At 42.0% G+C, this 25,158-nt stretch overlaps 2 protein-coding genes across 3 annotated transcripts; both read left to right on the top strand.

The window, feature by feature from the left end:
- Positions 1–7,305: 7,305 nt before the first annotated feature.
- Positions 7,306–20,044, top strand: mcm6 (minichromosome maintenance complex component 6; the record flags this gene model as incomplete). The annotated part of the gene is made up of 18 exons (XM_080726380.1): positions 7,306–7,403; positions 8,013–8,159; positions 8,608–8,718; positions 9,056–9,143; positions 9,741–9,902; positions 11,254–11,419; positions 12,172–12,320; positions 12,989–13,139; positions 13,415–13,556; positions 14,503–14,644; positions 15,338–15,445; positions 16,688–16,843; positions 17,133–17,261; positions 17,675–17,839; positions 18,600–18,714; positions 19,031–19,255; positions 19,520–19,659; positions 19,922–20,044. The coding sequence occupies 18 exons, from the start codon at positions 7,306–7,308 to the stop codon at positions 20,021–20,023; spliced, it is 2,496 nt and encodes an 831-aa protein (XP_080582506.1). The 3' UTR covers positions 20,024–20,044.
- A 1,712-nt stretch (positions 20,045–21,756) lies between these two features.
- Positions 21,757–24,899, top strand: LOC308285604 (uncharacterized protein). 2 transcript variants are annotated; one of them, XM_080726400.1, is made up of 4 exons: positions 21,757–21,805; positions 22,885–23,170; positions 23,486–23,671; positions 24,592–24,899. In XM_080726400.1, exons 1-3 carry the CDS (start codon positions 21,766–21,768, stop codon positions 23,664–23,666), a joined length of 507 nt encoding a protein of 168 aa, XP_080582526.1. In that variant the 5' UTR covers positions 21,757–21,765; the 3' UTR covers positions 23,667–23,671; positions 24,592–24,899. The 2 variants fall into 2 exon arrangements, with proteins under 2 accessions (XP_080582526.1, XP_080582525.1); XM_080726399.1 differs by having other exon boundaries at positions 23,486–24,899.
- Positions 24,900–25,158: the final 259 nt, after the last annotated feature.

Here is a 25,158-nt window from a genome sequence, read left to right as displayed (position 1 = left end):
TGTGTCTAATAGATTTATGGCATGTTGGTGGTATATAGGACTCGGCTGCTTGTTATGCAGCAGAGTAAGGAGGTGTGAGCTCTAAGGGAGAAGGGCAGGGGCGTCAATTGGGTATGGCAGGGGTATGCAGCTGCCATACCCTGGGTCCAGGGGGGAACATATGTTACTTTTAAATATAAATCCATGAATATCTCTTTGTCTATCTGCGCTGGTTATTATGTTGTTAAATTAGAGTAAAATAACTACAAATGCAAAATTTTACAAAATGGTCACTTTAACAAGGTATTATAATTATATTCTCCCCAGCTTGACAAGATGGTATATTCCCAGGTTCCGCAGGTCAGCTGCACACACAGGTGCAATGCATTATTATTAATTGTGCCACGTTTACTAACATGCCAAGTTTAGCTGCACTTGAACAACCGTTCCAGGCTGCCATATCCAGTCCAAGAAACCGTAGAAACCTGTGTAAAAAACTCTCAAAACTTGTTTTTTTTTCCGACATTGTGAAAATAGCCGATCTACATGCTCACAATGCCTCGCAGCGCGAGGCGTTGTGAGCATGTAGATCTGCTATTTTCACAAGAGAACCGTGTTATACAAAATGTAAGGCCTCTTTTCCATGAAGACTCCCATCTTTGCCATACCCTAGCTTTTGCTGAACTGACGCCACTGGAGAAGGGGGGATGGGGGGGTCACTAAGTCCATTTTCCCAGCATCTTATACGCATGGGCTACAAACACCGAGCCTACTTCCACCTGGAAGTGAGACAAACATAAGCTGGAAGTTTACTGTGTCCCCGTTTCCTGGGGCAGAGGGGGAGGATAAAGAGGAAAGAGAGAAAGACAAAGAGAGAAAACAATACGACTAAAGAAGGCTTCAATGAAGGCTTCAATCTGTAGCCCTGCAAGAGGACGTTTGTATTACCTTAACGCAGTCGCGTCCTGTTTACATGTCATACACATCAGGGACATGCAGAGAATGTTAGAGAGGCAGGGGGCTGACATTTCTAAAAGGGCCTTTTGGTGAAAATATCGAAAATAGCAGACCTCCAAGCTCACAATGCATCGCAGCGCGACGCGTTGTGAGCATATGTAATTTCAGAAGGCCATAATGATATTTATCCAGGTGTCAAACCAAAACAGAAAGGGGATGGAAACTAGAGTTGTTCCGATACCGATAGCATTTATCAGAAAACACTTCAGATTCTGCCTAAAATGCTTGTATTGGTATCTGTGAGTATGCCAATAGGTCCTATATGGCATTCCGATAAACAATTATTTGAATGCTTCAGTTGATGTTGCACTATGGTTTTATGCTCTTACTGTACGATTTATTTTATAGATGGTATGCGTGTGACATCATCATCATACCCGGAAGTTATGCAGAAAAAAACTACTTTCTGGCCTTGACAGCCCATACATCCAAACAGAAAAATCCTATCTGATTGCATTAAACAACGTTAAACTCACTTTGCCACTCAGTTTGATACACGATTTGCCACTCGATGTGCCATTCACTTTATGCATGCGCATACCCTCAATAGTGGCTGCACTCTGATTAAAAAATATAATGGGATTGTTATCAGAGATGGGCAAAAATATATAAAAAGGTATTTGAAATACAAATTAAAAATACTATGTGAAATACTTACCAGGATACTGTCACCAGGATAGTATCCTGGTGACAGTATCCTGGTCAGTATTTGACCAAGTACTGACCAAGTATTAGATTTATTTTTTCCAAATTACTTTTCATGTATTTTTGCCCTTCTCTATATATTTCTAGATATATGCATAGATATATGCATTGGAGGTCGTCTATTTTTGTTGCTTGATACCACACTGAACTAAGCTTAATGAAGTCAATACTGGAGTTTGGACAACGCAAATCTCTTGAATGCTGCCTTCAGTATAGCATGGAAAGAGGGCATTTGCATTTCTTTCACCATAGTAAAAACTGCATTCATGGTATGGAGAGGGCACTTTTTAGTTACAGATGGATAAAAGGGCAGGGGCTCAAGCCCCCTTCGATATCTATGTGTGCATGTGCCTGATACACATAATGTTGACAGCACTTGAATCAGTATATAAACAGTCTGATGGCTGACTCAACACACATAAACTCATCACACTCATCACACTATCATCACACAAAAACCCATCAGTGCCACATGTAGATGTTTGGTCTCATGTACAGCATGCATGCCTACATACTAGCACATACTACACATACACAGGCACACCTTCACACATTTCCCTGCTATTTATAGTACATTCAAAACAGGAAGCACTTCCTCCCGCTCATTTTAGGAAAAACAAACAGCTATTAGGCCTAACAAACACAACCTGGTGAACAGCTTGGTAAAATGATATAGATATACTGTAGTAGCTGAATTAAAGTTAATAGGCATCATTTGTACATTTTTAACATGGCTAAGAACTCAGAACCCAAGGCTATAGTGACATTGGTTCAGGGAATTATAGGACCCAGCAAGATGGTGGAGAATATGATGTATGACAATTATGTTTTCTTCTTATTATTTTTTTTGCTGTTTTGCTTTACTATTATTATTATTAATTATTATTTTTGACCAGGCGTTTAAAAAAACATTGAACCTTGAACCTAAAGTATAGCCTAATAGTCTACTCTAGACAGGACATTGCAGGAAGTGCAATACATACAATAGACAGTAAATTATGAACACCACTTCAAACTGTGACATCCAAACACTACACACCAGTGTGTTTCCAGCATTCATCAGTGTGTTGCAACAATGGGGGAAAATACTAGTCGACAGAGTGTTAATTCAATAAATCCCAAATGAGACAAGTGTGAGAACTATTAGTAGGCCTACAACAAGGGATAAGACACTTGATAATACTGTAAATCGTCTCTTTGCTGTCTGACTACTGTCTCCCTGTCCACTCAATTCTGCTTGAAATCCTCTTCTATTCCTTATCTCCTTTCACCCCTATTAAATTTGATCTGACACCATCTCTTCTTTCCTCCCTTTGCTCTCCCCTTCTGGCACCAATAAAGTGGCTGTTAGGTGCCTACTGCCTGCATGTGGGTCTGTAGGTCTGGTGGTGCTGTGCTGTGTCCTGTGTGTGTCGATGCTAATGACAGTTCATGAAATATGTTGGTGGTTCCACATGGGAGAGTCGCTTACTTTTTCTTCCTTCGCACTTGTGTGCGCACAAATTCTCCATCTTATCTCAATCACACACACACGCCGCACGCACGCACGCACGCACGCACGCACGCACACACACACACACACACACACACACACACACACACACACACACACACACACACACACACACACACACACACAAAATCCTAGTTTATATTAGTTGCATGATGGTGTCGCTCATTTCATTAGTTTAATAGTCACTTTCAGAGGGCAACACTGTCATGCGACAGGCGACATAGCGTGGTTGCGTCTCAGTGCTAACCACACCACAAAGTCCACACTGTCTCTTTGTTTTGAGGCAGCTCTGCTTTATTAGATGCTACGGTGGATAAGAGACTGGGGAAACAATTAAGGGAACAACAAGGAGTCATGACATGACATGACATGCAAATCCTGACCCTGGCTTGAACCCGGATCATTACAGCCTGTGTGTCTGCGTGTTACAGTACGTGTTACAGTTTGTTTACGTGCTGTAAGATTACAATCGAGTTGCTCCACTGGAACAGTTAGGGGTTCAGTGCATTGCTCAGGGGCTCTCGACTTGTTGAGGCAGGGGAGAGTGTTTGTCATCTACTTCCTCCTGCCCAGATTTTCCCAAGCGCTGACGAACATGTTGAACCAGTGAACTTCCACTCAGAAGCCAGTGCCTTTTGGACTGGCTACTGCAGTGCAACCCCTGGCCTATACTGAGTCTGTGTGTGTTTGTGTATGTGCGTGTGTGTGTGTGTGTGTGTGTGTGTGTGTGTGTGTGTGTGTGTGTGTGTGTGTGTGTGTGTGTGCGCGCGCGTGTGCGTGTGTGTGTGTGTGTGTGTGTGTGTGTGTGTGTGTGTGTGAAACATCGCAGATGGCCAGGTTCTATGTCAGAATCAGATGGAGAACGGCTGAACTTCCTGCTGCTTAACAATTGTGGGAACACCAGAGATCAAGACAGATCAAGAGAGAGAGAGAGAGAGAGAGAGAGAGAGAGAGAGAGAGAGAGAGAGAGAGAGAGAGAGAGAGATGGTCTGTATCCAAATGGCCGGCAACAACTTCCTGCTCTCTTCCTGGTGGGTGAATACAATGTGACAGGTGAAACCAATAGCTTGTCGGGGGGTTTATTTGTATTGCTCTCAGCAGATGGAGAGGTAGTAGGATGAGAAAGCAGGTGGTCTCACCTCTAGCCAGTATTGCTCTGACCCCAACACCATTAAAGACTGGCTCTGAGAGAGAGAGAATAAACAATCATTGTTATGCTGAAAATTACCAAGGCACTGTCATCACACAGACACAGTCACAGACACATAGAGGTCAAACGCTGTGATATTAGCTGACAAATGACCTCAGAAGGTCCTGTGGTGTGAATTCTTATTCACATTGAGTTATTGAGTTATAATCATGGTTCTTTTGATTGATTGATTGATTGATTATTTTATTAGACAAAAATGGAGAACAGTACAAGTATAGTCAATACAATTGAAATGTAGTACAGTACAAGTACAGTTAAACACCCTGCCCAAAAGGAACATCCCAAATAAGACTCTGTATTTAATTCATGAACACAATAAATACCAAGCAAAGAAAACATACAATAATATCGCAGTTATAAAAAACACTATGTACAGGATAGGGGAAACATGGGGGTGGGGGTGCTCACTTCTCGCCTGTCTATGGGAGATGTGATAACTACCTCCTTCTCTGGCCTCCTGAACGGTGAGTTTTCAGGGCAGTTTTGAAGGATGCCAGCGAGTTAAGTTTTTTAAGGTAGTCAAGGAATTCCACACCGCAGAATCTGTAAAAACAAACAGAAAAGGTGGTGGGGATCGTGGAGTATGATTTGAGGCATTTTGTTCAAAACCGACCAATCCTACAAACTTTGGAAGCCAATCTTGGCCAATGAGGATGGAATATGGAAAATCGGACAGTTCCATGTCGATCACATGACTGTTAGCCTGGCAAGCCAACCTCATACTGTGCATTCACTGACTCTTTCCTTCCCACAATATGAGTCTGGACTTTGTTCTATAGACAGGTTTCTTGTTTACAAACATTGAGACTAAATGCACAGCTGACTGTATCATGTAATCAATTCCGTCCAATCCCCAAACCTGTTGTTTTGGGGAGCGCTGCATTGGCTAATTTTGGTACGGACCCTGCGCACGCATCTAGTTTTATCAGTGTAACGTGGACCAGAAACCTGTCTATAGGCAGCTTGAAAAGTGGACGGGAGTACTTGCCTTGACAGACAGACTCCTCTAACCAATCAGCGTGGCAAAACATCTGTCATCACAGTGCAGCCAGTCAGAATAACGGCAAACAAACATGTCTTTTCGGGCGATGAACTAGTGAGCTTGTGCATTCTCCTGTTCCTTTTTAATTGTTGTAATTGATTCCAACTCTAAAATAACTTCACTTATTGCTTATTTTATCATTTCAGCGTTAACTGTTACACTTGTTGCATAGGGCAGCCATTGTTGTTTTGAAAATGCTGCAGCATGCATCTACATCACCATCTACACATGGACCAATCAGGGGAAGCTTTTCACTCGTTGTGCGGACAGCAGTTGAAACGCAGTCACTGATTGGCCCCGATCATTTTATGATTTCTCATACTCGGTGCCTATAGGCCCAAGTCCAGTCAATAAATGAGTTTGACAAAAAATCGGCCTCATCGTGGCGCTATAAAAGGGGTTTTGAATTGGCCTCCAGGGAGTGTATGTGCACAGTTTGGCCGAGACCGGGGCAACGGCGCCGGAGATTAACAGACAGACGGAAGCACGGACAGGCGGACGAACAGGGGCCTTCAGCCTGGTGGAGACAACAATCAGGCATTAAAAGTTACTATAACAAGATAATATTAATGATCATACTGGATATACAAATATAAAAGATGAGAATAGTATTTTAAGAAAGACAGGTAAGGGTAAACCCCTTTCAGCAATGGGGAGTGTGAAGAATAAGGGGAGAGAATATTTTAATGAAAAGATTTAAAATTGCACCAACATATAATTACGTAGGCTATATTGATTGTTTGTTTAATCCGCCTCCTTGTCTTGGAACAATAATACTCTTTGCAATCACATTGTTAGAGATTTAAAAAATCTTTTTTTTCCTTTTTTTTTTAAACTGTTGACCCTCCGCCCTGACAATCACTTGGGATTGTAGGCATTACATTTAGTATGACTTGGTGCCAGTGTGCCACAGATAAATATTGTGAAAATATTGTAAGCCTCTTTCTTACCTAATATTTGGCATTTTGTTATTTAAAAGGTCTTAAAAGTCATTAAATTGTAACTTTAGAAATGTGCAGGTATACCTGTATACACTCATTACGCTGTATGTTGGTTTGTTTTACTGTTGAGTGAGAAAACAATGTTGGACCCCCAAAATAATGTAATAAAAATCCAAGGTTCTCAAAGTTAATTTATTGTTAAAACTTGTTTACGGATACAAAAAATAAAAAATAAATAATAATGATAAATAAAATCATTTTCTATGGTTCCTCAATCCACAGACATTGTAGCGGCCATCTGAGAGGTGTCCAACCAGATGTAACTAATAAGACTGTTGTGAACTTATCCAGATGTGTTACCATGATACACCAGTCTACTCCATTTCAGTGATAAACAGCAGCCTCCAGTGGTCTGCCAAGGTAACTACACTATGCAAGTCAGGTCTACCTACTACAGACTTCAAGTGGAAATTCTACTACTAGTACTACTGATGTGAGGCTACCCAATACAGGTGGTCCATACTCCATACAGCTTTCAGCAAAACGTGTTTTTGTTATTTTAATAACAGTAATAGATATGTGACAGAAACTTGAACGCAAATGATGCACACACAGGCACAATGTTAAATGGTTTCTCCCAAAACTGTGCGCGTGCACAAAGACGGAAGTGTGTCGCGGGAAAGTGGTGGAGGGGTTGGCCTGTGTTTGCATGAACACGAAGCTACCGGACCCGATTGGTTAACAGCGGCGCGCCAAACGTCACGTGGTGTCGGTTTTCGCGCGAAACACTGCCAGTCTGTGCTCTTCTTCCTCAGCGTGCAGTGTGTGCAAGAGGAGGACCGGATACGTATTTTATACTTTTTATAAGTTTTAAGTTGTAATAGCGAACTATTTCAGCATGGATCTGAACACACAGACTGTAGACAACGCGGGGCAGACGGTGAAAGACGAGCTGGGCGAGAAATGCCAGAAGTTATTCCAGGCTTTCTTGGAGGAGTAAGTGGAATTGTTATTGTTCTGTGTGTGCTGTTGGCTCAGGCTGCATGGTAGCATGCTCCCGGCCTCACCATTACAATTATTAACATAATGCAGTCAGTGGTGGAAAAAGTACACGAAAAGTAAAAGTATCAATACTGCAATGTTGATGACATACTTGTTAAAAGTAGAAGTCATGTATTAAAAAATGTACTTGAGTAAAAGTATAAAAGTATTGGCATAAAAATATACCTAAAGGTACTCATTGTGTAGAATGTTCCATTTCTCAAGTTCAAAATGTATATAAATATTTTGAAAATGGCTGCTCACGATGCGTTGCTGTGAGCTTGTTGCTGTTTTCAAAATGGGGCTGGAGTGGTTAGTGTGTATAATCAAAATCTACAAAGTAACTAGCAGGTGCACTTTACAGCATTGACTTAGTGGAACTCTGAGTGTGTACAATTGTATATATAGCATTCTTTGGTTACATTTGTACACGTTTTGAGTTGCAATGTGCACATGCATTGATGAACACACTGAGGATGTCACTGTAGGCATACAACAATGTTCCATAATGTCACTGAGGATTCCACTGTATGCATACAACAATGTTCCATAATGTCCGGCCAGGTTCCAGACAGCGGATGGGGAGGTGAAGTATGTCCGGGAGGCAGAGGAGCTGATCAGGCCAGAGAGGAACACTCTGCAGGTCAGCTTTACCGACATGGAGTGTTTCAACCAGGAGCTGGCCACCACAATCCAGGAGGAGTTTTACAGGTAACTTTGGCTGGACTTAAACAGTGGTTCTTGAACTTTGAATGTCTCCCCTTAACTTTGACAGTGTACAATGGAACCAAATGGACCCTAGCAGTTTCATTTGTACACTGTCAAAGTTACAGACTTGTAAGGGTCAATTTAAACCTAGAGTCCCTGAAAATCCACTTTGAGAACTATTGGACTAAAACAATCTCAGCTATGATAAGCCGCCCTATACTGTATATTCTCATATGTCTCTCATTGATTTGATTGGTAAAACATTAATAATGGTGATATTTTAAGGGACAGCTTCTCATATTTCCCTAAATTAACAATAACTAATATATTAGATGTGTGGCAGCCTGCTATTATATTAAATGAGAGAGATGGCTAATAAACAATCAGTGGATGCATCATAAACTCCAGATTGACTAGCTCAATAACAGACCTTGATGTCTCTTGTTTTCAGAATTTACCCTTTTCTTTGCTGTTCGGTGCGCAACTTTGCTCGAGATCATGGAAATGTTCCTCTCAACAAAGAATTCTACGTTGCCATTGAGGACCTGCCTACCAGACACAAGTAAGACAGACAAACTTAAAGTCTTGTTTATTTTAATGGGCATGTGTGACTTTATAATATAGCTACAGTAGTATGACCTGATGTAAGTATGATATAGACTGCTTTTGCGGCATAAGAGATTTGTGAGATTATAACGGCATAACAATTATAGCCTTCCCAAGTAGCCTAGTTAAAGCATGTTAATTAAGAATTGGTTAATCATAAGTTTAATATTCTGAAGGAAAAAATGTGCCCTGATGTTGATCATCAATACATAATTTCTGGAACAACGCAAAAAGTGTCAGGTTAGTGTCAACAATGGGTTGATCATGTGATCTTTCGTGTGTGTGACCGATAGGATCCGCGAGCTGTCATCTCTGCGCATCGGTGCCCTGGTGAGGATCAGTGGCCAGGTGGTGAGGACACACCCAGTGCACCCTGAACTGGTGAGACACATCTGCACCCTGAATAGATCCATGATAATCCCAAAGCCTAATCATTACCCTGTAGTATGACGGTGTCCTCTGGCCAAAAATAACCGCTCTACCTGCTAGCGATGCATCGTTCGCTTTTAGATCGGTTCTATTTTGCAAGTGACGTGCCTGTAATGGAGTATAAATGAAGCATGTTGACTGGCTAAGCTGGTGTTGGGTACACAGACACACAATATTGTCTTTGGGATGTCATTCTTTTTATATATATCTTTTTATATACTTTATTTTTTAATCACCTGTGATGCAGTCATGACGACTACCAATACAATACGAAACGCCACATCATAACGGAAGGAAAAAGGGGAGGAAAAAACCCCACCTTGATTAATTGGGGAAAAATCATAAAAGAAAGAGCAATCCATTATAGTATTACGTCTCTGGCTCATTAAAAGATTTGATTTAATATGACAGCCACGTGTATCTGTTTATTTCTCATTCATGTGTGTACTGTGCACCCATGCATTGCTGGAAATGATGCATTCAGCTGGCATTGTGATTACAGGTGGTTTCTTAGCATGCCAGTACACTGACTCATTGTTGCCCTCGCAGGTGAGCGGGTATTTCATGTGCATGGACTGCCAGGGGATGATCAAAGATGTACCGCAGCAGTTCAAATACTGCACACCCACCATCTGCAACAACCCCGTCTGCAACAACCGTGCTCGTTTCCACCTCGACACTCACAAGTCCAAGTTCATCGACTTCCAGAAGGTGAGGCGATGGTAGAGTACTGTGTGTGTTTGCACAGAGTGGACCTCTGTGTTTTGTCTTGTTTATGCATCTTGAGACTTGGAGATGATATACTCCCATAACTACTTAATACTATACAGTACTTAGGATAGTTGACTGGCCCTTAGTTGACCGAGTCCTCAACTGCTCAACATCAAAACTTTCTCCAGAATAGATTGTTAGGATAAATGTGTTTTTGTGTGTGGGGCTGCAACTATCGATCTACAGTACTATGTTCTTAGCGATTACTTTTCAGTGAACTAGATTGCAAAAAAAACTGTTTTGCAATGACAGATCCCAATCACAGTGCAATATCTACAGCAAATTTTGAATGTGCTGTAGAAATGATGAGTTTCACATGTCTCTTCTCTGACTGTAAATCAATGGAGAGAACTACACCATCTCTGATCTCAGCACAGTACAGCACACATTTGCTTTAATTTATTTTTCTTGTGAAACAGTTTAAAACTGTCCACTGGAAGCCTTTGGCATATTACAGCAATGGAAATGGAGGGAATCAGCTAGCTAGCTCTATGTCCATTAATAATATTGATACAAAATTCTATCATTTCCATTGTCTTGCTACAAATAAGCTAGCCAGTATCAGATGATTACTGTGTGACGTGTCCAGGGTAGGATGTGTGTGTTATAGCGCACGGTACACGAACATGAGTCGGCACATGTATATGGAGAACCGCTCCATCTAAAAGACTTGAACAATAAGTAAGGGATAATGAATGGCTCCGCGGTGAATGACGCTAGATAACAGACCGACGGCTTGATAACTCCCGAGGCGCTAGCCAAGGGAGTTATCAAACCGAAGGGATGCCATTCATTATCCCGCTTATTACCCGGCTACTAAATAAAATTAATAATTCGACTCAAAACTAAAAACAAAACAAAGTATTTCCTTGTTTACAGACGGCTGGAAGTGTTCCACAAGTGTCGCGCTGGGCGACACGGTCGCCTTGGAAAACAAGGAAGTGCTGATTAGATAGAAAAATCCATTTTCTGATACTACGTCATCTATTTCTCGCTTAAAATATTCTGAAAAACATTCTTGAGAGCAACATTTAGTTCTAAATGTCGCTGTGTGTGTGTGTTTACATGGCTGACATTTTGGATACAGCTAAGATTCTCGCAGTGCAGCTGGACTGCAGCAGGTGCTCTGAGCCTTTGATTAGGCAGCGGTCTGTTATAGAGCGGAGCGGTCTGTTATCGTGGGATATCAGACCTCTGATTTCAGCGATCGACCAATCAGAATCAAGAATCCAAACAGGCCGGGTAATAATGCCGCGTATTAATGTGTGTGTTGGTGCGTTGTTTTGTGCAGGTGCGCGTCCAGGAGACGCAGGCGGAGCTTCCCCGTGGTTCCATCCCTCGCTCCCTGGAGATCATCCTGAGGGCGGAGGCGGTGGAGACGGCGCAGGCCGGAGACCGATGCGACTTCACCGGAACCCTCATTGTGGTTCCCGACGTGTCGCAGCTCAGCACCCCTGGTACGGGCCCCGCCGTCTGGAGTTGACGCGTTCACATCCACATTGCACACAAAGCCACTAGTGCAGGGGTCTTCAACGTTTTCAGGCCAAGGACCCCTTAGTTTAGAGAGAGATGAAGCAGGGACCCCCTCAACCTTTTCAGAGATTCCATAGTTTCATTGTTTGACAGCACAATCGTCAGTGTATTTTGGATTCATGTCAATTTGTGTTTTCAGATATTTAACCACTTGAACCGTCAATACTTAATGAACTTGACCTTTTACTCTGTACTTAGTCTGCTCTTTTTCCCCTCTACCCAAACCTCTTTGCAGAAAATAGCCGATCTACAAGCTTACGGCGTAGTGAGTTTGTAGATCAACTATTTTTGGCTAAAGTTCTCAGACAATGGACACTAGGGTTTAAGTAGTTAATATAAAAAAGAAGAAAGTTTCACTCAAAGATTTGGAGGACCCCCTGTAGTAGCTCTGAGGACCCCCTAGGTGTCCCGGACACCTTGTTGAAGACCCTTGCACTAGTGATGTGAAAATCAGTCGTTGAAAGAGGAAGCAGTCAGTGCTGAAAATGACAATTCTCTTTACAATAAAATTAGGAGTATGATTTTTAGTGTGCGTGTTTGGTTGGAAGTGACTGGATGACGATGGTACTGATTTGGAACGTTTGGTAGAATTCAGTTTTTATTCACAATAAACGTGCAATGCATGCAAACAAAGCCACATGAAATGTATGCCAATAGAGTGTGTTTGTGTTGTCAGGTGTGCGCGCAGAGACCAGTTCCCGTCTTGCAGGAGGTGGACAGGGTTTCGAGACCGAGGGCCTGAGAGGCCTGAAGGCCCTGGGAGTCAGAGAACTGTCCTACAGACTGGCCTTCCTGGCCTGTAGTGTGGCCCCTACCAACCCACGGGTATGACACACACACACACACACACACACACACACACACACAGAGTAGCGCTTTGGAGGCCGGACGCGACCGGACGCCGTGTGGTCGGAAAAAATCCCACACGGACGCACGGACGGCACCGAACGGTGCACGACCGTGTAAACGCGTGCGTCAATAAATGACCGTCCGCCCGGAAAAGAAAGTCCCAAAGCACCACTGCACACACACAGCACAGGGGGTTTGAGCTCCTTTGACTCGTTTGTCATTTTTGTTGCTGTGGATTGTTACCCCTCATAATGATGATGATAATCCTTTATTTATATGGTACTTTGGTGCTTTACAAAGAAATGCAATTGAAAAAGATGAAGGAAAGAAAAAAACAAGGCTTTTCCAGAGCCTTGGGCCTTTGGCCCAGTCACAACAGTCACTAACCTAGACACAACCAATAAAACTGAGTGGCTGTGTCTGAGGATCTGCCACATGAGGGGGTAGAAACTCGGTGAGGTAGCTACATGCAAGGCCATTGAACTATGAAGATCACGTCAGGGCACTTTTTAAACACATTTTATGAGTGTGAAAGATGTACTGTACCGTTGACATGCACACACCGGACAAACCAGCATTCCAAATATGTCTTAACAACCTGCAGGTTTCTCATAGTGTTTGTGTTGTTATTGATTAAATTTCAGTTTGGCGGTAAGGAGCTGCGTGAGGAGGAACAGACGGCGGAGAGCATTAAGAGTCAGATGTCGGTGAAGGAGTGGGAGAAGGTGTTTGAGATGAGCCAGGATAAGAACCTCTACCACAACCTGTGTACCAGCCTCTTCCCTACCATACATGGTACGGCCAAAGATGGCAATTTACCTGCAACATTTTACATGTTAGATTCGAATATATATAATATATTTGTATTTAATCGTTTACTAAAGAATCATATTCACTTGGTCTGAGATTTACAAAGCTAATATACACTCATTTGTCTCTAAAAACAGTAGGTTGTCTAACTTGTCTAACACGTTCGTAGCAATAAGACGTCTTGTATTTGCGGTCGGGTGTGCTCCACTGTTTGTCATAGCGTATGTGTGGTTGTTAATATTGCTGACATCTGTGTTCAGGTAATGACGAGGTGAAGCGCGGCGTCCTGCTGATGCTGTTTGGAGGCGTTCCAAAGAAAACCGTGGAGGGAACGTCACTCAGAGGGGACATCAACGTCTGCATTGTTGGTGACCCCAGCACGGCCAAGAGCCAGTTCCTCAAGTAAGACACACACACTCTCACTCAAGTGTTGTGGAACTTTAGGCCAGTCTGTTCATCCCAGCTCCTGCATTCAGGCATTGTGTCATCTTTTATCCCATAGTCGCACACAACGTCACTTCATACACTTTTTTCATTGCTCAAGCACGGGTACAGCCATAATTTACATGTAGCTTTCTGCTTAATGGGCGTGACTTTGAAACTGTCCCATAACATTTTAAACGACAAACTGCAGACTGTCTGAGGATTTGCTTTTGGACACCCTGTATCGAAAGTGATCATGGTTTGTGTTGTCGCCAGGTCATTGATACTACAGGAACATTGAACTGAAAGTCATTCCCGTGTTTGCTGGAATCTGTTTTCCAGTTAAACCCTGTAACTTTCAGACATTTGATCTTTTCCAAATTTGAAAATGTCAGATATTACACTTTTAATCACTACCTCATGTCTACAAGTCTCTTTTCCCATCAGTCTCAGTCTTCTCTATTTTGCAAATATATTGATGCTGGGAACATAGAACTCGGGTAACATGTATACGCGCGCCTGGCTGAATGAAAATGCTTCAGTTAACGGCTATCTACTGTCACCTTATCATCTTACCTATCATCTCTGGACCCGTTAAGACTGTCTAACCTTGGTATTCGTTATACTTTAACATCCCCTTTGATCTCATTTAAATTAAAATTGACCAATTAATAAGATGCGGTAGCTTCTGGTTTATCCTAGCAAGATTTGAAAAGAAATGTGCGTAACACACTTCCAGCTACAAGATGACATTCATCTATATTTGACATTTGTTAGTTAGTTACAATAATACAGCATTTCTAGGGATGTATGGCCCGTATCGCTAACCTAGCGGTCCAGGTGACAGCGTGAGTCCCGTTCCCGATGAAATAAAACACTCTAGAGATGTATGATGATAGTAATGCTGTTGCTGTGTTGTGTCCAGGCATGTGGAGGAGTTCAGCCCCAGAGCGGTGTACACCAGCGGTAAGGCCAGCACCGCCGCTGGTCTGACGGCAGCAGTCGTCCGAGACGAAGAGTCCCACGAGTTTGTCATCGAGGCGGGAGCGCTCATGCTGGCTGACAATGTGAGTTTTCCACCATAGAATTAGCCCGTTTTCTACAAAAGAAATAAATGCCTTTTTACATGTATGAATGTGATGTAAATCTTTTGTACATTATCTCAAGTAAAGTTGTCTTCAGACTTCACACTTCTGGTTGTCTCTTACATTTTATTACCCGTCATGACTGTCATGTGACTGGTTTAAGGAGGGATGGCACACTTACACATTGTGTCATGGAAGCAACAAGCAATACTGTGCTCCTATTGTTGGAGAGTTGAATGTGATGATATAGAATTCTGTGCTTGTCCAGCAGTAGTCCTGAAGATGGATTTCCTATTAAAATAGTAGCAATAACTCTGTGTGTGTCCTGGCTGCAACTATCGATTACAGTATGTTCTTGGCGATTAATCTTGAAATTATTTTTTCAATGAACTAGATTGCAAAGAAAAAAATGTTTTGCAAAAAAATGGTTTGCAATGACCTATCTCAATCACAGTGCAACATATACAGCAAAAAAAACGTTTTGCGTTCTGGAAGTAGTGAATGTGCAGTAGAAATGATGAGTTTCACATGTCTCTTCTCTGACTGAAAATCAATGGAGAGAACTACAACAACTCTGATCTTAGCATTGACACTGATCAGCGCACATTTGCCAGACTTCCTCCTTTGAGTTAGTTTGATTAAATGTTGCATCCCTGTCTGTTTGTGTGTGTCCAGGGTGTGTGTTGTATTGATGAGTTTGACAAGATGGAGGTGAGGGACCAGGTGGCCATCCATGAGGCCATGGAGCAGCAGACGATCAGCATCACCAAGGCTGGAGTCAAGGTAAGCTTGATGGCTTTTTAACTCATTTAACGCTGGAGTGCCGATCCCGAGTATACTCGCGTAAAATACTGTATATAGAGTAACGCTGGCACCCTTACCCTACGGTCCGTTGGAAAGTCCTGGCACGATTGGACTTGCCTCATCATCATCATCATGGATCCACGTGCACAAAATAGTAATCCCTTAACATGGAGGCCGACGGTGGATCTCATCTTTAATGTCCATTTTCTCCAAAGAACACTTTTAAAGCCAAGGATGGCATTAGATTCTCGCTACAATAACGTAATAACAAAGGCAACGATCGGCCATTACAGCAACGGCATGGGGTGACGATCGCTTCCGTTGAATGACGTCATGACGTCAAACCGGAAATGTTTATGGAATGGACTTCTGGCCTTCAAAATAAGAGACTGGCCGCGGATGGAGCCTGCGAGAGGCACGCTGGACATTTAACCCGTTCATGTCTGGAGCACTAAATGGGTTAAAAGTGTTTATTATTCAGTGATGGCAACTCCAGATGGTTAACATACTATTTGTTGCGTATATCATGTTCACTAACCTTTCACTAGTGTTCATTGAGTAGCGTTGTGATTTATCATCCTAAAGTTTCTGTTGTACTTACTTTGGCCTTTATTTTTTTGTTTCCCTGTGGGTCTTCTAAACATAAGAACTTTTAGAAAAAAGAAATATTTCATTGTCATAATATCTTGTCATAATCGTCATAATCGTGAATGTTGAAAAATGTTCATACATTTACAAACATTTTCAGTGGAAATAGCAGATCTACAAGCTCGCGATGCGACGCGTTGTGAGCTTCTAGATCGGCTATTTCCACAATCGATGTTCTTTTTTAAGTATAAAGTTGTCAAATATGTCAGTAATTTCTTTGTATATTTAGGCTATGTGTCATATCTACCATGTGCAACTTAAAAGCCTAAAAGCCAAACAGAAATGTAATTGTCAATGACAAAAACACAATTAAATCGTTAATCGCAATTATTTGAGTGACAAATAGTCGTCATGTAAAATGTCATAATCGTGACAGCCCTAAGTGTAACACGTGAAGTTCGAACTGGGTCTCCCACACGGGAAACCAAACATCTACCGCTAGGGAAAGATGGATTTATTGTGCTTTTGGTCTTCATGCTGAGCTACACAGGGAACACAGTTGGGAGTATTTATTTGTTTTCCTACTCATTTTGGGAGTATTTATTTGTTTTCCAACTCATTTGCTGTCTTCAGGCCACACTGAATGCCCGCACCTCCATCCTGGCTGCGGCCAACCCCGTCAGCGGGCGCTACGACCGCAGCAAGAGTCTGAAGCAAAACATCAACCTTTCTGCGCCCATTATGAGCCGTTTTGACCTCTTCTTCATACTGGTGGATGACGGCAACGAGGTACGGTTGTGTGTGTGTTCCTTTCCATTGAATCCCAGAATAAAATTACGTTATAAAACATTTGACCTGTCAATCACCTTAGATATAACACAACACTATGGAAAGTTTCATCCCAATCTAACATGGGACGTGGGCATGCATAACACAGAAACCTATACAAATAAAGTGTAATGTACAGTATAGACAGACTGACTGACGACTTCAACTTTATCATATAGATTTGTTGTAGAAATGGAAGTGTCTGTTAGAATACACTGTAGTTATATTTTGTGTTCAAATCTTATTATAGGTTACAGACTACGCCATCGCCAGGCGTATTGTGGACCTGCACTCGCGTTTGGATGAATCTGTGGACAGAATGTATACTCTTGATGAGATTCGCAGATATCTGCTCTTTGCCCGTCAGTTCAAACCCAAGGTAAGTGTGTACAAGTTTATTTTTTTTCACAGTTTTGTCTATTTGAAAACCGTAAACCAGGACTTATTCGTATAATATGAGAACCAATCACAAAGAAAAAAAAACTAAAAACAGTCATAAATGCCAAAGATAACAGTGTAGCAATAGGGCAAAAACTAAACAAAACGAGAAAAACAAAAAGGCAATAATATAAGTAACAAGCTATGATGGCATTTGAAGTACCATTCAGTGGAGTGACATTTAATGATCATATGCCCTGATTCAAGTTTAAACAACAAACAGGCAAATGGGACGGATGAAAAATGTATATATAAAATGAATAGGTATTAATGTGTACAAGTTTATGATGTTGCAATATCTGGACACAAAGTGTCTGTATTATAATGTTGCTTGTGAACACCCTGTGCCTGCAGATCTCCAGCGACTCAGAGGAGTTCATCGTGGAGCAGTACAAGCGTCTCCGCCAGCGTGACACCGCAGGGGGCGTGTCCAAGTCGTCCTGGCGAATCACGGTGCGGCAGCTAGAGAGCATGATCCGCCTGTCGGAGGGGATGGCCCGCATGCACTGCTGTGATGAGGTACGTGAAAGACTTGATTGTGATTATTTGTTCAGATATTAAGTGCACACTATGTTTGAACGATACATATCACAGTGTCCCATTTTAATGGTTGAAATCAAATCAACTGTGTTCACATGAATAGTTTCTGTTATCTACCTGCTGTGTGAATTGATTGATTATGGCTATTTATGATGTTGCATGTCCCACAAGCTGATGGGTTTGATTGTGGTTCGTTGTTGTTAGTTCTAATTAGTAAGCACATATTATAATTGTTTGTACCTGACTGGTTTTTAGATTAGTATTATTGTTTTTATACTTGATTGGGTTTTAGATTAGTATTTGTTTATTGTACTTGATTGGGTGTTAGATTTGATTTTTGTAAAATAGAAAAGCCTCCTGTGGACAGGTGATGAGAATTGGCACGTGTGCTATAATCACTTATATCAATGCATCTGGTTCGTCCAATGTAATTGTGATGTCCATGACAAATAAATAAAACATAACATAACATAATATCACCATATTCATTTACAAAAATAAATTACATTTAAAACTATGTTTTATGTTCAAAATTGTGATTTACACAAGGAGTAACTTTAGCAAGGAGCAAAATTACTGCCATCTGCTATGGCTTGTATTCATAGTTTTTCTTTCACTGAAGTACAACGATATTCATTGTTGTTGTTCAATGTTTTTTATGCTCTATTTGTTAATGCTTACAGACGTTAACGTAATTTTTGTATGGCTTCCTTGTCTGATCTGTATGTTCTGGTTCCAGGTTCAACCCAAGCACGTGAAAGAAGCCTTCCGTCTGTTGAACAAGTCCATCATCAGAGTGGAGACACCTGATGTCAACCTGGAGGGAGAGGACGACATGGAGGTGGAGGATGATGGTAGGCTCACACACATACAGATGACATACGGAACAAGCTCCAATACACAGTACATGTTTAGAGACCTTGCACACAGACACAAAAATCACAAATGATCCACCAAGGCCACGTGTAAAGATCCTAAACACTGGACAAAAACATGTGATGCATTGGATGGAGACAATACAGATACAGCAATACTCCTTGAGAAGACACAAATGACTACAAACGAGATGCGATAAAAACACAAACACAATATGCACCAGGACAGAAAACACCATAATCCTCCCTCTACTTGCAAAATCAGTCCAACAACCATCTTCTGTTCAACTTTTAGGACCTGTTGTACCCAACGGAGTGAACGGCCACGAAAACGGACTTGTCAACGGAGTCAACGGCCACGAAAACGGACTTGTCAACGGAGTCAACGGCCACACTGACGGCCATCTCAATGGCCACGCCGAGCCGGACACCCAGCCCAAGCCGTCTCTCCGCCTGTCCTTCGCAGAATACCGCCGCCTCTCCAACCTGCTGGTGCTGCATCTCCGCAGGGCAGAGGATGGTGAGATGCACGTTGACCCCTTTCTCCTTGTAAAGCCTGAGTTATACTTGGTTGCACACATCGTGTCTTGCACCTAAAATAGACGATCTACAAGCTCAAAATGCATTGCAGCAGGTGCGTTCTGAGCTTGTCGATTAGCTGCTTTCAGTGTGCGACACCGGCGAGCAACTAAGAACAACTTGGGCTTGATGTCACTCAGACTAGTTGCTGTAGTTGTCACAAATGCATTTTACAAACGTGTGTGTGTGTCTTGTGTGTGCATAGCTGAAGAAGAGGAGGATCTGAAGAAGAGTGCTGTGGTGAACTGGTACTTGAAGGAGATCGAGTCAGAGATCGACTCTGAGGAGGAGCTTGTCAACAAGAAGGCGTTGATAGAGAAGGTCATCCACAGACTGGTGCACTATGTAAGTACACTGTCTACTGACAGTGTGTATCGTGGTAACTGCTTTTTATTATCGTTACTTACAGTATGTTGTTAGGGTTACAGCTTACTCAACCATTCTGAATATTGTACTACAAAGGGTAACCATAAGCAATTTCATATTAATGTTTTCATCACAAATTGTAAACCATAGCATGTTTCTCCTTTATGTTGCTTCAAATAGACACTCCAACATCCATAGTAACGACTGCTGCATCTGTGTTCTGTTCTTCTACTTCTTGCAGGATCACATTCTGATAGAATTGTCTCCGTCTGCGCTGAAGGGAACTGAGAGTCCAGAAGAAGAGGTGGTTCTGGTTGTCAACCCTAACTTCTCCCTGGAGTAGTAGAATAAACTCACAAACATACCAAGGATTCGTCACGCACTGATGTCACAGCTAAGTGTCGTAGAGTGTCCTGCAGAAGTGGTTCAAAAACGTTGGGCCCTTAAAGTACATCATTGAATGAATACGAGACAAGTCTTGTAATTACATTTCCATGTTGTTTTTATTGAATGCCGATATGTAGAAATTGGGATACATAACGATGGCATTTAAGATCTCCTTTTTCATATTTGGTTCTTGTTTTAGAGTTCATCCTTTCTCTCATATAGAGATCAGACTCGGCCCATTTTACTTTTTTTTTTTTTTAACAAAGATATTTGTTTTAGTCACACTGACTTGTAAATATGTTGCTTTTATTTCATTTACATGTGGGTTAGCTTTTGTCTGACACTTTTGTGATGCCACCACTTTGGAATAACAATTGTTTTTTTTGTGGGTTCTTAAACTGCATTAGAGATTGGATTCCCCCCTCTCTTTTTCAGTGATTCAGTTATTTTATATGAAGAGGCATGTACAGTTTTGTAAACATGCTCCGTTATGTGAGAGGGTTTCATTACCAAGATTGTACAGGTTTTGTGGCCTGCCGCCCTGTGTACTTTGATGTCTGTTTTATTAGTTTAATAAATATATAATTATTCAAACTATTTTGTGCCTGTCTATCTTTGCCTGCTGGTCTCTGGAACGTCTACTTTATACAATGTACACTGATATATATATATATAATGGTACTAATAAATGGGGACTGCCCATAAGTCCGAAGGTTCATTAGTCTGAAGGTTCATTAGTCTGAAATTAGTTGGGGTTACTGAGGTTAGGGTTAGGCATAGTATTCTTAACAGATTCGGACTAATGAACCTTTGGACTAATGAACTTTCGTACCAATGCCATGGCACCCTAATAAATACTTCAATATAATACACCTCGAATTGATTTCAAAGGAGTCAAAGACCTCAAACAAGCCGTAGGTTTTCTTGAAATAATAATTTTAGCAGGCCTTGAATTGTTCTGTACTTCCCTGTTAAAGTATCAAAATCTAAAAAAAAAGGCACATTCGTTCTCCTGCTCACCAACATGTGGAACGCCCTACCGTAAGCCCTAAAGGAGTGTAAATCCCTAACCTTCAAAATTGGTCTGAAAAGTCACCTACAGACGGCTGCTATTCGAAACTTGTAATAGACTTGAGGCCCTATCAGAGTACGGTCTGCGGAGATAAGTCATCACCAGCACTGTGTAGTTTTATTTTCTAGCTATCACCTAAAAATGTATTACAAAGCCTAGGTGATAGCTAGAAAACTGACTGTAGGCTACTCTGATAGAGCCTTAAGCCCATACTCGCCCCCCCCCCCTTTCCACCGTAAATATATTTATTTTTATTTTATTTTTGATTTTTCCCTTTTGTTATTGATATCCTTTGCCAAGGTACTGTGTTCTATCCGTCTGTCTTTCAATGTTATATCAGATACATAAAGTGGTTGTAAATAAGCCGAAAAGCTTAGTTGACCCTTTAGTTGACCCTGTACCAGTGATTTGTACTGTCATGAAACTGTACTTTTTCCTATGCAACCTTGAACTTCTAATAAATTATTCAATCAATCACAATGCTTCTGGGGCCAACAAACCGCAGTACTGTTTGCCTGTGTTGCCCCAGTCTATTCTATCCAGTAGGTGGCGGTAGATGTCTTAATCTGTCAGGAAAGGTCCTGCGCATGCTCATTGTTCGCCCCGATGTTGCAAAACAAAACAAGATGGCAGCGCCCTGTGCGAGGCTTGCGGGGTTGCTGAAAGGTAAACTTTTGACTTGTCAGTTACTTTCTCAAGCATTTATAATAGTACTTGGCAAATGGAAATATCTGGGGGATTCAGAATTTCAGATATATCAGTGTGGCGAGATGTAGATGGGGTTTTCTCTCTTCTCAAGGCTACAAATCAATTCAATTTGTCATAGTAATGTAACTACAGCTCGGTTTGGGCATGCATAATAAGCGTTGACGTGACATTTAATCTAGTCATGGACATTTGCTTAAATTATTCGTAGGTCTATCGTTCCGTTGTTTCTCGAGGATTAACTTAACACTATGTCCTCGCATCAGTTCAGTATAAAGGGGATTGCACACGGTACGCGGTCACCGCCTGCTAGTAATTCATTTTCAATGGGAGGCGGGCGGCTTTTTCAGCCGCGCAGCGAAGTTTTGGGGCGGCGAGGAGAGCGGGCGCAGTCCCGTGAAAATCCCCGCGAGCGTGCTCGTTTGTGCATGCGTACGCGCACTACGCGGGCGGCGAGAGATGGATTGTGTTCATCTTTGTGAAATACCGCGCAGCGTTTACTCGCAGAGCGAGTGTGTTTGTGTATCACCGCGGTGCGGTCCCCGCAGATCCAAGCGGGAGCCCCGGCGGCAACCGCTGTCCGTCTGTAGAGCGCCTATGGCGCTCTACAGACGGACAGCGGTTGCCGCCGGGGCTCCCGCTTGGATCTGCGAGGACCGCGCCGCGGTGATACACTAACACACTCGCTCTTTGAGTAAACGCTGCGCGGTATTTCACAAAGATGAACACAATCCATCTCTCACCGCCCGCGTACGCATGCACAAACGAGCACGCTCGCGGGGATTTTCACGGGACTGCGCCCGCTCGCCTCGCCGCCTCTAAACTTCGCTGCGCGGACGAAATAGCCGCCCGCCTCTCATTGAAAATGAATTACTAGCAGGCGGTGACCGCGTACCGTGTGCAATCCCCTTAAATCGGACTCGTGTAAGAGCTAATTTTAAACCAGAGAGTATTTTATGCTTAATTTGGGTGCAAACAGTAATCTTACTCGCTCAAACACCGTTGTGTCTTTCAACTGAAGGTGTGCACCTTGTTTTCAGGTGGATTATTTTGGAAGCCAGTGTGTCAGCAGCGCACAGCCTCGCCTCTGTGCTTGCGGCTCCTGGCAGCTCATTGTCGGCCACTGCACCTGTCATCTGGACCTACACTGTCCAGCGCTGGTACCAAAACGGACCAACAGAAGACAGAATCACAGAGGACAACAACAGACACACACAATGACAACAAAAAGCCAAAGGAGGAAGAAGAAGATGAGTACGATGAGGGTCCTGAGTACATCCCCAAGCGAAAGGCAAAGAACCCCATGACGAAGATTGGCTATGCCTGGTGAGCAGTGATGGAAGAAGTACTCACATTTGTATCAGTACCCTATTGTGGAAATAGTCTGTTACAAGTACAAGTTCAGCATTCAAAAGTAAAAGTACAAAAGTATTGGCATCAGCATATACTCAAAGGCTTTGAGACAAAGCACCAAAAGTATAAGTACTAAGGAGGATCAACTTCATATCAGTATTAGAAGCTGACATGAGCATTATAAATAACTTAAGCTAATTATAACCGCTTGTCTTTCTACACAAACAGCCATTTTACTCTGTCCAAACAAACTAATGTCTGTCCTCCCTCCATGTCTTTTTTTAATAGGATGATAGGTCTTCCTTCAGGGATAATCGGCTTCCTCCTGGCCAAGAGAGAGGTGGACAAGAACCGTCTGAAACAGCTGAAAGTCCGCCAGAGGATGAAGATGTCAAATGCTGGAGAGTATGAAGGCAGCCGCTACCACAAGCATCAAGCTCGAGCTGCAGAGGCCAAACTGGACCAATAATAAATGTATGAGCTCAGTGACGTTATTATTTATTAACAACAACAGGGTTCTACAGCGCGCCTCAGCCTACACGGCTAGTCCAGTGCATCACAGAAGCGGGGACAAAGGTATGCAGGGAAGAGAAACTGGAGCAGCTCGAACAAATAAAGCCAGTAGCATCGAAAGTCAGTCATTCTTATCTTTGTACTAGCACCTGATAAAGGCTTTGTTCTGGCTGCTCCAGTATCTTCTCTGATTATTATTTATTATAATGAACCACAGCTTGAATGGTGTCACCGAAGCGTAAGGCTACATCTTGCGTTTGTCTGCAGCATAGTATTTTCAAACTGACTTTATTTAGGAAAGCGTAAATATTCTGTTGCAGCACAGTTAGGACAAAATGTGTAACTACAACAGTACTTAGAAATGTGTACAGGGAAGAGAGCAATAGAAGAAATATCCCCACCACTGGAGACAAGCAGGACATCTTGGGTTCTTTGCCTTTTATATATGCACCTGTTGAGAAAGCCACTGATCCCAGGCAGCGCTTTCTTCCTCCCTTTATTTCCCATGCATTTGGGTCCCCATCCAGAATCAATGGGGGTACATTTACTATAATCGTTTTTTTTGTCTTAGGAATGCGACGAATACAAAAATATATCATTGAACTCAAGTCTCCATGGTGTGACTAATCAATAGAAACATTTTGGGGGTGAATTACTCCTTTAAACAAACATTTTGAACAGCTAATGTGCTTGAACAATGTTGACACACATTTTTACAAACCTTATCTTGTGGGGGTGCCTGGCACACTATTTTCTTTATTTTTTTCCCAAATGGGGATCCCTTGAAATTTAAATATTTGAGGGAATTGGCCTGAAAGCAAATCAAAAGGCTTGTAATTATGATGTAAACTAATTGATCCTTAATGTGGCTTCTGTGGTAGTAGCAAGACTGAGATGGTAGAGGAGCCCATTGAGGAAGCCTTAAAAGAAAGACAACACACCACTGAAGACTATGTTGAAGAGGATGAGGACAAAGACAAGCCAAAAACCAAGAAAGTGAACAATCTTTGAATTAAAAAATTGACATATTGTAAATAATGGCAGGACGTACAATGTTATATTAAATTGTGGATATTGCCCAAGTCAAGAATGACGAGATGGTTGAAAGTGCCCTCTGTTCCATGCCAGTTGTTACCGGTATATTTGAAAGAAGTGTATATATTGAAATGTTTGTTTTGTATATAATTTGAAGGGCTGAAGTTGATTTAATAAAAAATGTTCTGTGATGTATGCTGTTTACACCTGTGGTTCTCATCTCAACCCTGATACTAGAAAGTCTAGTTTTCTATTCTGCCAGCTGCTTAATTCTTTTCTCCAGGTTTTCCAGCTATTCATTATTTTATATTTCTAGGATGATTAGTGAATCCCCGATTTAAACCATTACACACAAACTATAATACTGTCATTTGTTGCAACTCCAAATGGACAAAACCACAGCTAGCAAATAA

This window comes from Nannobrachium achirus (genome assembly GCF_963921795.1).
Source record: "Nannobrachium achirus genome assembly, chromosome: 5".
Taxonomy (NCBI): Eukaryota; Metazoa; Chordata; class Actinopteri; order Myctophiformes; family Myctophidae; genus Nannobrachium; species Nannobrachium achirus.
The sequence above is the reverse complement of the archived record's forward strand: the minus strand, read 5'-3'. Positions and strand labels throughout refer to the sequence as shown.